The sequence below is a fragment of the Podarcis liolepis genome (assembly GCF_965112155.1).
Source record: "Podarcis liolepis genome assembly, chromosome: 9".
Lineage (NCBI taxonomy): Eukaryota > Metazoa > Chordata > Lepidosauria > Squamata > Lacertidae > Podarcis > Podarcis liolepis.
In genome coordinates this window covers 11,777,054-11,790,972 of record NC_139564.1, presented here as the reverse complement: position 1 = coordinate 11,790,972, position 13,919 = coordinate 11,777,054, and the positions used below count along the sequence as shown (strand labels likewise).

At 39.4% G+C, this 13,919-nt stretch overlaps 1 protein-coding gene across 5 annotated transcripts in view; it reads right to left on the bottom strand.

Annotated features, from left to right (window-relative positions):
* The window catches only part of BMP2K (BMP2 inducible kinase), a 48,838-nt gene that overhangs the window by 29,977 nt on the left and 4,942 nt on the right, over positions 1-13,919 (bottom strand). For all 5 annotated transcript variants that reach the window (XM_083458616.1, XM_083458617.1, XM_083458618.1 and 2 more), the window contains exons 2-7: positions 6,217-6,335; positions 3,974-4,079; positions 3,442-3,584; positions 1,966-2,087; positions 946-1,027; positions 77-209 (exon numbers count right to left, since the gene is read on the bottom strand). In XM_083458616.1, coding sequence (XP_083314742.1) covers positions 77-209; positions 946-1,027; positions 1,966-2,087; positions 3,442-3,584; positions 3,974-4,079; positions 6,217-6,335 — 705 coding nt within the window. The remainder of the gene's footprint in view (positions 1-76; positions 210-945; positions 1,028-1,965; positions 2,088-3,441; positions 3,585-3,973; positions 4,080-6,216; positions 6,336-13,919) is intronic.

Sequence of the window (13,919 nt, the reverse complement as noted above, 5' to 3'; positions counted from 1 at the left end):
CTTTTGGTTTAGCACCCCATCAAAGATTAAAGCATTTCACAGACAATGTAATTTGAAAGTTGCCTCAGTTACTTACTTATCAAACAATGTATACCATGGGAGTAACGCGAATTGTCTGGGATGGTAAAGCTTCCATCACAAATAGCAACCTGACTCTCACCAAAGGGAAGTGTGAAGAAACAAAGCTTATATAGCAAGCAACCAAGAGCCTATGAAGTGAAACAGCAGGTGAAACACAGTTATTGGGGGAAATCACCAAATACCAAGACTGTTCAAGCAGCATTTGACCATTAACAACTTAAGTGTAAAACTTAACACTTCAGTGATAATAGAAGTATCACAGCTTCCAAACTAATTAATGAGAGGTGTTTCACAGTTTTCTAAATGAATGCAAGAACAGCAAAACTGTTAAAATGTTTTTGCTAATCTGGTCATCTCAGCACTTGTGTTTATTTATTTATAAACGTATTTATATACTGTGACATTGTTGCACATCAAGCATCAGATTTACACAGATTTATTAAGCGGAAATTTGGTAGTGTTGCACACTCATTACAAAAAGCTTTGCTAAGAGCATCTCTTGCTGCTGCTGGCACACAGTCAAGCTTCATAGAGATGGTAAATTGCTCAACCTTTTGCACTTCAAAATATACAGTAGATTTGCTAATGGAGTGCTTTCATTTAAAGCACTTTACAAGAATTTGAATCCTATTTTTCCCCCATGATTCAGCACAAAGAAACAAGTAACAAGTATAATGATTTATTAATTGAGATTATGTATTTTACCCTATATTTGACTGAACAAACATTCAGATATGCAAGCCATTTCGATGTTATTCATAAAGCTTTTATTTAAATACTATGCTTAATAAAGGAACATTTTGTGGGGGAAATGCAACAAATTCTATACTATTCAACAACAGTAAAATTATTCAGTTTTCTTACCCAGATATCTGCCTTGGTAGTAATTGGTTTACCTCCATAAAGATTAATCATTTCAGGAGCTCTGTATGATAACGTAGTATACCTATGAACATATAATTGGATAATTAAAGGTGAACAATAAAATATAGACTTGTTTTGAATTTTCAGACTGTGCATTACTGCACTAAGATTGGGGCAATGCAATTCAGCAATATGGGCAAAAGCCTAAACGTATCAAAGAGTAACAATTCTTTTATGTATCACCATATGATGATAGCACTTTTGTTATTATCCTGAAAGTATCCTCAAAATGTAACAAAATTATGAACTTGTAAAGTCAATAGGGTTGCTTTTTCTTTCTACTTGCCCCTTTTTCATGCCTTTACCATTTTGAAATCAGATTTTTAAACTGACCTCTGCAGCCTAGAGGGCAAGTGCTTTCTCACTCTTTTTTTAATAAAATGAAAGCTGCAACAGAGTAACAAAAAGGAAAAGGAAAAAAGCATCTTAGAGGCCCAATGGCACTTGAATGCAATTTTTAAAATTATGTTATTATAGCTCTTTGAATGTACTGATTTTAAACAGTAAATTTGAAACTGGGAATTCAAACCACAATTATAACATACCATCGAAAAAGGGCACTATAATCACAGAACGTATACAAATAGCAAAGAACTGAACTAATCTCTATTCATGGACTGACCCTTGGAAGGAGAGAGACCATGAAAAGGATTACCATAACAGTACACACAAGGGAGAAAGGAACAGAAAATCATGCATCTAGCACTCAAGAGAGAGATTAATGTATTTATCCTGCTTTAAAAGACACTGATACAAGCTCATATCCAGATGTAGATATATATCCATGTGGTAAACTGGATCTTTCGCCACATTATGATGTTTACCTTCTAAAATACCTATGCATATGTAGAACGACACTTTGAAGTTGCCATGCATGTGTTCCTATTGTTATTAGACAGATAATTCTAGGATTGTCAGAGTACTGATTTTTAAAAAGCTGCCCTAAGAAATTGAACTTACTTTTTAATTTCTTCTTCAACTACATTAACTCCATCTTTCTGAGAATTAAGGAATTTATTAGTGGCACTGCCAAAGTCACAGAGGACATAGTTTCCACTGTCATTCAACAAAAGGTTCTCAACCTTAGAAAGAAAGAAAAAAGCACACGCATATAAAATGGAAGGCATTCCTAATTTTCAAGCAGTCACCTTTCATTTAATGTCTTAATCTGGCAGGGTCAATGGCACTTTAAAGTGTTCATACTTCAGCACCAATACTGAAGGACCAAGCTTAAATACCCTAAAGCAGCCTTACTCAACTTTGGATCCCAATATATTGTTGGACTACAAGTCCCATCATCCCTAGTGAGAAGGGCCATTAGTCAGGAATGATGGGAGTTGTAGTCCAACATCTTGGGACCCAAGATTGCTCTAAAGGAAAAAAAGTATTGCCAAATGCATGTAAGCTGTAGATCCAATTGTTAAAGCGTGTTAACCAAATGAAGAAGCTAAGCACAGCATGTTACACTGCCATGTTTTGTTCAGATTGATGCCATTATTCAACAATGGCTAACCTTCAATTACAAACACATTATTGCTGGTTATTCCTATGGTGTAGCAAAGTTTGATACCCTCTAAACCAGGGATAGATAACTTATGGTCCTCCAAAAGTTGCTGAACAACTCCCACTGTCCCTGAACATTGAACATACCAAGCGGGACTGAGAGATGGAATCCAACTCCACCTGGAAGCTACAGGTTTCTCATACCTTATCCAAAAGTAATAATCCACTCATCCTCCTGCTATTTTTCCATACCCACACATCCCTTGCAAAAATTTGGGCAGTCTATTCTCAGAACTTAAAAGGCTAGCAGAAGAGCTCTTTCTCCTGGCCTTGAAGGTCATTAGCCCTTTAAAGCCAGAATGAAAAGTACAGAAATACAGCTCCCACAAAGTTGCCATTTCCTAGCTGAGTAGCACAAAAAGGCTCTCTGCACTGCCTCTTTCAACTTTAAAGGGCAATACAGCTGGATTCAGGCAAGTGGGACAATCATGGACCTTTGCGATCTTCAAATATTTGAGTGAAGAGCTCTTCCCAGGTTGAGCAAAATTTCATTCCTATCCCCATTCCTAATCCAAAGAAAAGGAAATCTAAGGATGTTGCACATGATCTCCTAAGCAATGCACATCAATTTTGCTATTACAGTAATACCAAAGTATATCTTATTTCATTCAAGTTACTCAAAAACAATGTACAAAAACAATGAAGTTGTTCTTAAACTTTTGGAGACTCTTGTTCAAAACAAGAAATCCCTACTGTATCACCGCATAAACATCTATTTCAAGGATTTTCAAAATTGGTGAATAGCTTTAAAAAGAAAAGGGACAGACGTACCTAAATCTAATTCAAACTTAGTGTTGTTACATGCAATAAAACAGGAGTCAAATACAGAGATTTTATTTCAAGAACAGAAGAATTCCTCTCAGTTCCTCTCACCTTCAAATCTCTATGAACAATGGGAGTTTTGCATTGATGCAGCCTAGCAACAGCTTCACAGGCATCACAAAATATTCTTAGCACTTCTGGCTCAGTAAAGCCTGTCTGCAACCTCTGGTTCATCTGATTCACTACCTGCCCAGCTACAAAAAGGAGGCAGATATTACAATACTACATTAAAGAGGATGTTAGCACAGTGAAAACACTACTTATTCAAAAAGCAAACATTTTAAATCTCTGACCAACTATGAGCGCTGTTTTTAAAAAGTTGAAGTACCACCTTAAGACTATCATTTGCCTGGGTATAAGCGCCACTGAATTCAGTTGGACTTACTTCTGAACAGACATTTAATTAATTAATTAATTAATTAATTAATTAATTTTATATAACACCTTTCATCAAAAGATCTCAGGGCAGTTCACAGAATAAAAAAGTGAGTAAGATTGCACTTTTAATATAGCAAGGACTATCATATGAAAGTAACTATTGTGTGTTAGACAATTTTTTATATTTAAAGTGACAGAGGCTTACCACGACAGTATTCCATTAAGATGAGCACTTCCCAAACATTATCACTAACAGAATTAACAGCACAATCCAAATACCCTACAATGTTCTTGTGCCCAGACAGTTCTTTCTGAAAAAGAAATAATAGTTTAGGAATAAAGAAATAAACTTTTTTAAGGGCTGGAAAAAATAGTATACATGCATTACTGCAATTAGCCTAAAATGCCATAGTCAAAGCTATCTAAAATATCACTATTAATATTATATATTTATTTATATCTCTTCTTTTTCCCCTCACAGGACTCAAGGCACTTTGCAATTAACAAAAGGGGAGGGACTATATATATTTTAAAATCTATTAAAGCTGCTGATAATTACAATAAAGGCAGCATGGCACCATACATTTCATTAAAAGCAACTCCCCCCAAGCCTATTGAAACAAAATAGTTTTCACCTGCCGGCAGAAGAACAAGGAGGGAGCCAGTCTAACTTATCTAGGTAGTAAGTTCCAAAGTCCTGGAGCAGCCACTGAGAGGGCCCTGTATGCCTATGAGGGTGGCAAAACTGAGAGAAGGCCTCTCCCAAAGTTCTCAAAACACAAGTGGTTTCGTATGAGGGAATATGTTCTCTCAGATAGCTTGGACCTGAACCATGTATGGCTTTATAGGTCTATCAGCACTTTAAAACATTTGCTTCTCATGATTATCTTGACTAAACAGTTTGGCAAATCGATTTATAGAGACTAAGTAAATAGCTTAAGATCGTATCCAATGTTGTGCAAGCAGAAGGCAGCTTGTACAACTGATTTCTTTTGTTCCTCCGCCATAAAGACCCCTTTCCCACCACCACCAGAACCCCCCTTTGACCAAGGGTCAAAGGGAGCTACTGGACAATGTGCTGCAGTGGGAAGAACTGTCCACAATAAGGACCCCTGCATGAGCAGTTTAAGATTCCTCTGCCTGTTATTTGATACAGGTGATGAAGTTCTGTTCAACATCTCTGTCTCACCACCAAAACTGCAATTCCCAGGGTTCTCAAGGAAGAAAAAATGACTGTTAAACCAGTATGTCTGGATTGCAAGTGTCCCTGAGAAAGAGGGGAAGGAAAAGGTTGTGAGAAAACGGAACAAGAGGGATACGCGTCCCACACTGCAGGTTAGGTTTAAAAGGGTGGGTTACAGATTTGAAGAGGAGGGAAACTATAGAATTTATGGCTTGGTTCCGAAGTCACATTAGACCATAGTTAAAATTAAATTATGGTTTTACATGAATGAGAATTGTGCTGGTCAAAAGGTCTCATTGCACTCCACCACTGCTTCCTTCATCACGCAGCGGAGAAAACAGACCACAGACTGGCTTTGCATTACCCCTGTAGTTTTTTTCTCTACAAGCAAACAATGGGCAGACGCCAAGGAGAAAAAACAATAATGAGTACTGGTTTGTAGGTATGATGAAGTCAGCCTCTGGTTCATTTCCTTCCCAGCGCACCAAAGGAAGGAGTGGGGGAAAGAGTGCAGTGACACCTTTTGAACCACATTAAACCACAATTTAATTTTAATTATGCTTTAACGTGATGGTCAAACCTGGCCTCTGTTACATTCACACTATCCTAGTGAAATGACTACAAAGAGTAATCTGTATTGTGTATTGCCCATGAATGTTATGTTAACCTCTATTAGTTTTAACACTATGTTTAGACCACATTCAACTATTATTTAGAAAGAAATGAATAAGCCTAGCCTTTCCCAGGCTCACACATTCCCCCTCTCTTCTCTTCCAGCACAGCCAGGGGTTCTGAAGCTTTTGCCCACAGAAGTTCCTATGTCTGTTTGAAAGTAGTACAAGTGAAGCCAACATATTCAAACTTTTTTATATTAATGCATGCTTGGTATAAAAAATGAGTTGCCAGTATTGTGCATGCAGAAAAAAATGTCTTTCAATATAGAATTGGCCAAAGGAAAGGCAAAAACCTGACTTTTTTGCTGCCTGAGGCTCACTCATGGAATATGTGATGGGACATATATATACAGGGTCTTCATCTTTTGTCTGCCTTCCCAAGACCACAGAACACTGTCTGAAGTGGCTTCTGTCCTCTGCCATTTGGAGTCCAATTTATTTCACTTTGGATATCTTCAAAAGCCCTTCAACTCCTTGTTCTTCTGCAAGTGGGTGGAACTTGCATGTTTTTATGCTGTTGTTGTTTTCTCTTGAAAATCAGTAATATATACCGAAAAAAATATGTTGACAATAAGGTATTATTTTACTTACCATTATTGTTATTTCTCTTTTGCAGATATTGAGGTCAGGCACATTATTAACATACATTCGTTTCAATGCACATCGGACTCCACCATGTGTATGCACAAGTAACACTGTGGAAAAGCCACCTGAAAGAACAGAGACTAAAGTTTACTAGGTCTATAAACATATTAAGATGCTTAAGTATAAACAAATGATTTTAAAATATTATTTTTGAGTTATAAATGAGAATCTGAAATGAATGACAAAATAAAGGACAAGAGACTATTATTGTACACACACCCACACACACACCCGGTATGAATGAACTGAAGATTGGTAGTGGGTCCTCAGAGAAAATCTCTACTATGCCTACAGACAGACAGACAGCCTCCTGCTACTAAACAAAACAAGACCTCATCCCTCCTCTGTGCATATGGAGAGGACCTAGAAGAGGCAGAGGACCTAGAAGTCACAGCTGACTAGTAAGCAAACCAATATTTGTTGACATTTTTAATTACACCAATGTCCAAATAAAACAGGAGCAGAGTTGGGTGAAGGATGTGAAATGCTGGATTTCGATGATGGCTCCAAAGATTGAACAGGACACAAAAGAAGGAAAATGTTGTTACAATGGTTCTGGAAACATTTAATATGGATTCAGCTAAGCTTAACACTATCTGGAAAAACAGATTGAAAATCCAAGCTGCCATTGTACCCTCACATCCAAACACTGCAAATTTCAAATGCATTCCAGCAGGTGGATTTGAATACAAACCACAAATTTTAAATCTTTAGCATCTATCAAGGCACTACTTTTTATCTCTTTGGACTATAATATTTAAACCATTCAAGTATTTTTATGTCCTACCATCTTCAGTATGAAAAAAACCATTCTACATAATAGTGTTTATGACTTGCTTTTATCTGTTTACAAGATGTTCAGCAGCACATAAAGACTAAACACATACTTTAAAAGACTAGATATGCATACTATCACTGCTCAGTTCATGTCACAGGCATGGTTCTGGAATTACTGTCCAAATAACTTTGGGGCTATATTTGACAACTCATAACAAGTATCTACCCTGTACCAACTTACCCCCATGGACTTCCGTCCTATTGCCAGAAAAGTAAGCCTCAAAAGGCAAAAAGCATATTATACCTAACTTCTGAAACTGGTCATGTCTCTGCTATTTATAGACAGCAAGACTCTTCACTGCATTATGCCCTATGGTTTACCTTCAGTCAGCTTTTAGTGTGGAAGCAAATTTGACCGTGCAAATACACCTATCTGTCCCAAATCAGTCAATTTCCCTAATCTCAACAGCTTTTGCACAGCTTAATATACAACACTTACGGAGACCATGTACCTCAAGAGATCCAGTAACTTTTCACATGAAACAAGATTTAAGCTGTGGTTGGCCCTATATGAATGAACCCCAAAGATCCTCAGGCTTGCTTGTATTTCCCTCCTCCTTTGCATGCAAAAATTCCCACCCCTCCCTGCTTTGCAGAAAGCCAATTTGTCATTTCATCTAAACTGTCAAATTATGGTCTACTTTTGCCCTAAAACCAAGATCAAAACATGCTGCCATTGCCACTTATGTAATGTGATATCATGGTGCCTCCGGTTACAAACTTAATTAGTTCCGGAGGTCCCTTCTTAATCCGAAACCGTTCTTGGCATGAGGTGCGGTTTCGCTAATGGAGCCGCTAATGGAGCCGCCATGCCGTGCGAATTCTGCTTGCATCCCGGGGCAAAGTTCGCAACCAGGAGCATCTACTTCCAGGTTAGTGGAGCTTGTTACCGGAAGCATTCGTAAGGAGGACAGTACGTAACCTGAGGTTCCACTGTACAGATAAAGCAAAGTGAGAAAAGAAACTTTACTGGGCATAATCAGATAATAAGGACATGCTAGCAAGGAAAGGTTGGATCCAATGCTGCACTAGCGGAGTTCCATTCACCCAATGGATTTTCGGTTTCCTTTTATCTCCCCCTCATGCACTCCCATAGTCTCTCGGCAGGCTATCCTAACCCAACCCTGCAAAACTGATTTTAAGGATGAACAGGGGACTGGAGGGCACAGAAGAGAACAGGAAGTTCTGTTGCACAAACAGATCCACAGTACTGGATACAAGCCAAAGCATTTAAGAAATATATTTTGAACGTGCCTGAAATTCTCTAAGATACTGTTTTGAAAGCAAATCAGATAAAAGCTTAAGACACGTTGCACTTCTTCAACTGCAACATTAGTTCAAGCTTCCTACGTCTTACAATCATTTTTAGATTTAAGGTGCCAAAGAGGCCCTGTTCAGTGCCAAGGACATTTCATGGGCACACATAGTTCCTCCTTGCCCTGCATGAACCACACACCTGCAGCTGTGCACTGTAGGGCAAGAGCAGTAATGGTGGGCAAACTGTTTTTCAGGAAAGTTTGTCCTCCAGTTTTCACCTTCTCACTGGGAAATTGCAAAGTTCCACGGCACACAACATGGAAAATATTGAGAGGAAAGTACAAGCAATTACTTCTATGCCATTAGGTGGCAATATAGCCTAACATATACAGTTTTAATTCCATCACAATTCAATAAATCGTGATGATCTGAAAAATGATAATTTATTGTCGCTCACAGGTAAACAAAAAAGGCTACACGTTATTTAACTATCAGTCTAATCAAGAAAGTGCTTATATCACTATGTAGGTATAGCTTATATAACTATAAGTAGAGTTGAGTGTCCTGCTATATTCTAACGACTGTAGAATATAACTTGCATAGTATAAACAACCTACTTTTCAACAACAAAAAACATTTATTAGAGAAATGTGGGCCCTTTAATATCCTCGATACATTCCTTACTATAAATCATGGAAAGCTAGTTCAGGTTTATGAAAAAACTGAGATATCAAAGCTTTTTCCGCTTGTGTCCAAATATCTTCAAAGAATGAAGCCACTTCCCAAATTTCCAAATTCCATTCACAGTAATACACTCTCAGACAAATTTTGACATCAAACCCATATTCATGACAAACACTGATATGCAACGTTGTTCCTTAATACTTAGGAGCACTGTCTGAACTTAAGTTGTAGTATGCAGAGCAACTTAACATTTATGCAATATTAGTTTTCAAGTTTCCAGACTCTCAGCAACTAAGACAAAAAAGCAGTACTAGTTGAACACACATGACTCTTCATATCCAAGCCTGTATTCCTGCACATACACTTCTGCTTCAAAAAGTTTTCCACTTCTCCCATGCTTTCATGAATCAGAGCAAGGAAACCCAATTGATGTTCGCTCTGATTCAGTGCTAAAGAGCAGGTTTTCCTGGGGAAAGTGATGGGAAAAACAAAAAAAACACTCAGACCCGTGCCTAGAAAGCATGGCAGAAGTGGAAACAACAACAAAAAAGGTAAACTGAGAACAAATCTTGGTTGCCTCATAATTTGTCTGGAGGAAGACAAACCACAACCATAGATTTGGATATGCATCAGCCCCACGCTGTACTGCAGCAGCAGGACTGGAGAAGAGGATCTGAGAACTTTAACGTTTGCTCATGTGTATTAAGCCATGGTTTGGTTTACTACACGCAAACCCAGTAAAAATACAAGTGGGGCAGAAGGCCCAATCAACATAGTGTACAAGCCGCCACCCCCCAAAATAAACTTTTGCAGGCACACCTGACTGTTGTTCATTTTAACAATGGCAAGTTTAAATGAGTCAGCTCCAGCAAGTATAGCTTTAAGCAAACTCTCAGACTAGTCCCCCCAATAATGTTAACACACACACTTTCTGTTATGGATGGCATGACAAGTCTGCTCACCCCTCTTGGTGCAACAGGGTTGCAGGACGGCAGAGGCTTCACTGGGGCCCTGATGAGGGAACTTGAACAGCAGAGCCCTTCCTGGTAGGCGGCTTAAACCCCCTCCGCCTATCAGGAACGGATCCTAGCAGGCACCCAGCTTTGACAAATGGGGATGCAGGCTGGGGACTTGGGCTGTGCCAGGGGGTGGAGCCAACGAAGCAGGTAGGCTTCCCTCAATCCACCCCTTGCCCATTTAAGCAGCCTGTACCTGGGGCACTACCTGTTTGTTCCTTTCCAGGGGTTTTCCCTGCCCGCCCACCCTAGGTTTAAGCTGATAGTCAATGACTATGCTGTGACTACAGTGGTTGCCATTCTTTAAGCAGCCAGGTAGGAATTTGCTCACCGGGTGGTTTTGCCTACCTCATCCGGTGGTTTTGTCTACCTCATAGCAATCGTCTGGTTGGGCATTGGGGCAATCCTTTGCTTTGGATGGAGGGGAGGATGTAGTCTCCATTAACACACACTTGCTGGTTTGGATGACATGACAAAATGCAGTTAAACTAAAGGAACAAATGCTCCCAAACTCCTTTTCTCACCTGCATAGGAAAGATGAGCTGAAAGGGGAGCACGTAAGCCGGCGGCATGCTCCTGTTTAGTGTGGCATGAAAAAATATGGCCATTCTCTCAAAAATCCTTCCCACAAGTTTTCAAAGATTTTGCTTTCAATATGCAACGTATGGCAATTAAAGGGTACTCAAAAACACACCGAAAGAGAATAGGAGCCTGAAACTGATTCAGCACACTTGGATTATGCATACTTTTGGTTTTAATTCACCTACACATTTACAAATAGAAACCTTATACATACACACACACACACACACACACACACACACTATATATATATATACAGTGGTACCTCGCAAGACGAATGCCTCACAAGACAAAAAACTCGCTAGACGAAAGGGTTTCCGGTTTTTTGAGTTGTTTCGCAAGACGATTTTCCCTATGGGCTTGCTTCGCAAGACAGAAACGTCTTGCAAGTTTGTTTCCTTTTTCTTAACACCGTTAATACAGTTGCGACTTGACTTCGAGGAGCAACTCATAGAACGCGGTGTGGTAGCCTTTTTTGAGGTTTTTAAAGACTTTGGTGATTTTGGAAGCTTTTCCAAAACTTCCCCGACACCGTGCTTCGCAAGACAACAAAACTCGCGGAATGAATTAATTTCGTCTTGCGAGACACCACTGTACATACATATACATACACACACACACACATGCTGTACATGATTTACAATGGTTAGTAACTTTGAAACAGCAAAATCTGATAATGTGTCTATTTCTGTTGCTTATTCATTTTCTGGAACAATGTACAAAAATATAACAGAATATTTTCATTATTGAAAGCTTCCCAGCCCACCTCACTAGAAAAGATATTTAAGTGAAAACCTTACAGTATTTTTAAACTGCCTGTATTCAGATTGTATAAATACAGAGTACTTCTAATTTAAATAGAATTTAAGAGTAACACTAGTTTTGTAGCCAGCATGAAAGGAGATGTATAGAATGTTGCAAACTCTTACCACATTAGGAGCCTTTTATTTATATGTTAAGGCACAACGACCTCCAAGCAGCTCCTAACCTGCTGGAAGCAACATGGAATGCTTTCCTTTAAGTGTCTCTGTATTGGCCTGGTTACCATACAGTGTGCATTACATCCAGCTATGCCAAAATCTCAGGACACACTGTGCTGGTTCAGATTATCATATCTTGTATTAAGATATACACAGCCCTGTTGTTCAAGCTGTAATTAAGCCATGAGATTTGTAAGCCGTGACATTTCCCTCCTTTGTCCAAACCAGAAAAGTATGGATATCAAATTAGGAACAAGCCAAGACTATTAGGACCAACTTCAAACCATGGTTTAATACTTCTGGCTTGCTCCGAAACTGGTAACTACAGTTTCCCAGTTTGGGCAAAGCAATGAACTATGGTGAATAAGAAACTTCCTGGCTTCATAGTGAGCGGCTCCCAAAAGTGATAGAAGTTGTTTGTATGGCAAATGGCTCTATGAGACCCAACTGAAATGACTGACAACTTTTCACACTGATTTTAAAGTCTAAGTTGAACAAGTCTGTATCCAAATCCTAAACCCCCATATCCCTCTCTAAGTTAGGGTAATCTATTGGGCAAACAGATATCTCAAACACAGCACAAGGTCAGAGGAAAATCTGATCCTCTATCCAGCTCTAAGCTTAAGTCAGGGTGGGTGGTGGAAAGGGACAAGCTTCTGTCTCTGACAGATCAAGATGGGGGTGGGGGAGTCTAGTCTCTATACCTTCTTGATCTTCAAGCTGATGGGGGGGAGGCAGAGCTAGCTAGTTTACCTCTGCATGTAGCTCCATATTTAGATTCAAGTTGATCTTACTTAGATTAATGTTGTTGATCTAACCATGGGGAAATGGGGGGGGGAGGCCAAACAAAATCTACCTACCCCTGTCACACATAAAGAACCTCAAACAAAATGCTGCAATACAGCTCCAGCTCTTAAACATAATTGTTCCTGTTTTCGGCTCCAGTCAATCTGGAACAAGAGTCAGGTAGCAGTGTTCAGAACTTGAGGGGAGGCCTTTAGGAGAGACCGTAAGAACTCCTGAAAACTTCCCCTTACTGCACTATATACACTAAGACGCAGGGCTAACTTCCTGATCTGATCCCAAGTCCTCTGCTGCTGATGAGCACAAGGTTTCTTGAAAATGGAAAAAGTCAAAGGCACCTATTTTGTCTACCCACCCGCAGAAGTCTCCCCATGGCAAGCACCCACCCCACCCCCTTTTCCAATCTTTCAAGGCTTGCCTAAGCTTGTTACTATCTCAATAAACCAATGTTTATTATGACACGAACACAGAAACTATTTCGGAATCATAAATACAATGTCAATTATGCACTCATTCTGTTTTCTATTTCCCTTAATAAACTTTGTTTGCTAATTCTGTCATACTTTCTCCTGTAATATTTCTTTAAATCAAAACAATTGTGAGAGGGATAATATGGATTAAGGTGTTAGCACTTTCTCTGTACACACATTTCTCCTCAAGATACAATCCCTCTCCTCTCCCATCCAAGCATTTTTTTTCCTTTCTCTCTTTCTCTCCCTCTCTCACACACAAAACCACTTCACCCAGTTTTTCTACTCCTCTCCTTGCTTCCTCCAATCCAGTGTTTTCCCACTTTAAGAAACCCTCCCCACCCATAAACACCTATCTGGCATCTAGAGGTGGGCAGGAGGAAACTGGAGAGGAAAAGTTTAAAAGTCCATTCCTCTGCGCCCCCCCCCAATAGAATGCATCTTCCACATTTCAAGGTTTTAGTACCCTATACTAGTGCTGAGGGCATCAAACATATCTGAACTTCAGAGAGCTGAATATTTAAGCATTAAAAGATACTAGAGCAGAGGTTTTCAGATTGTCTGATGACTAGCTGCATTCAGGTGGAACCACAATAAGGCTGCGTAACAGTCAATAATTTCTATGCTTGGCCCTGTACAGTACTTGATTCTCTCCCTGCCCCACTGCTGAGACCATTTTGACCACCCTTACTTCTTGGCCATCATTACTGCCTTTGGTTTGGCTAGGTCACAATGGCTGCCATGAATGCCGAAGCCACAACTAAAAAATCCATGTATATTGGGCCTCATGGCTTCCCTTCCTCCTGGTTGCTCTTTCAAGTTTCTGAGCTGCCCAACCAAAGTATTCCTATCCTGGGACCTGTGGGAGAATTTGAATTCCATCAAAACTCACTACTTTCCCTCCTCTCACAAAAGAGACTGCACCACTTAATTCAGCCACTCAAATCTTCACCCACAACTGAATCCAAAGGTGTTTTCCTAGGAGTACAAGAACACTGCCTAAGAAAAAGGAACTGAAA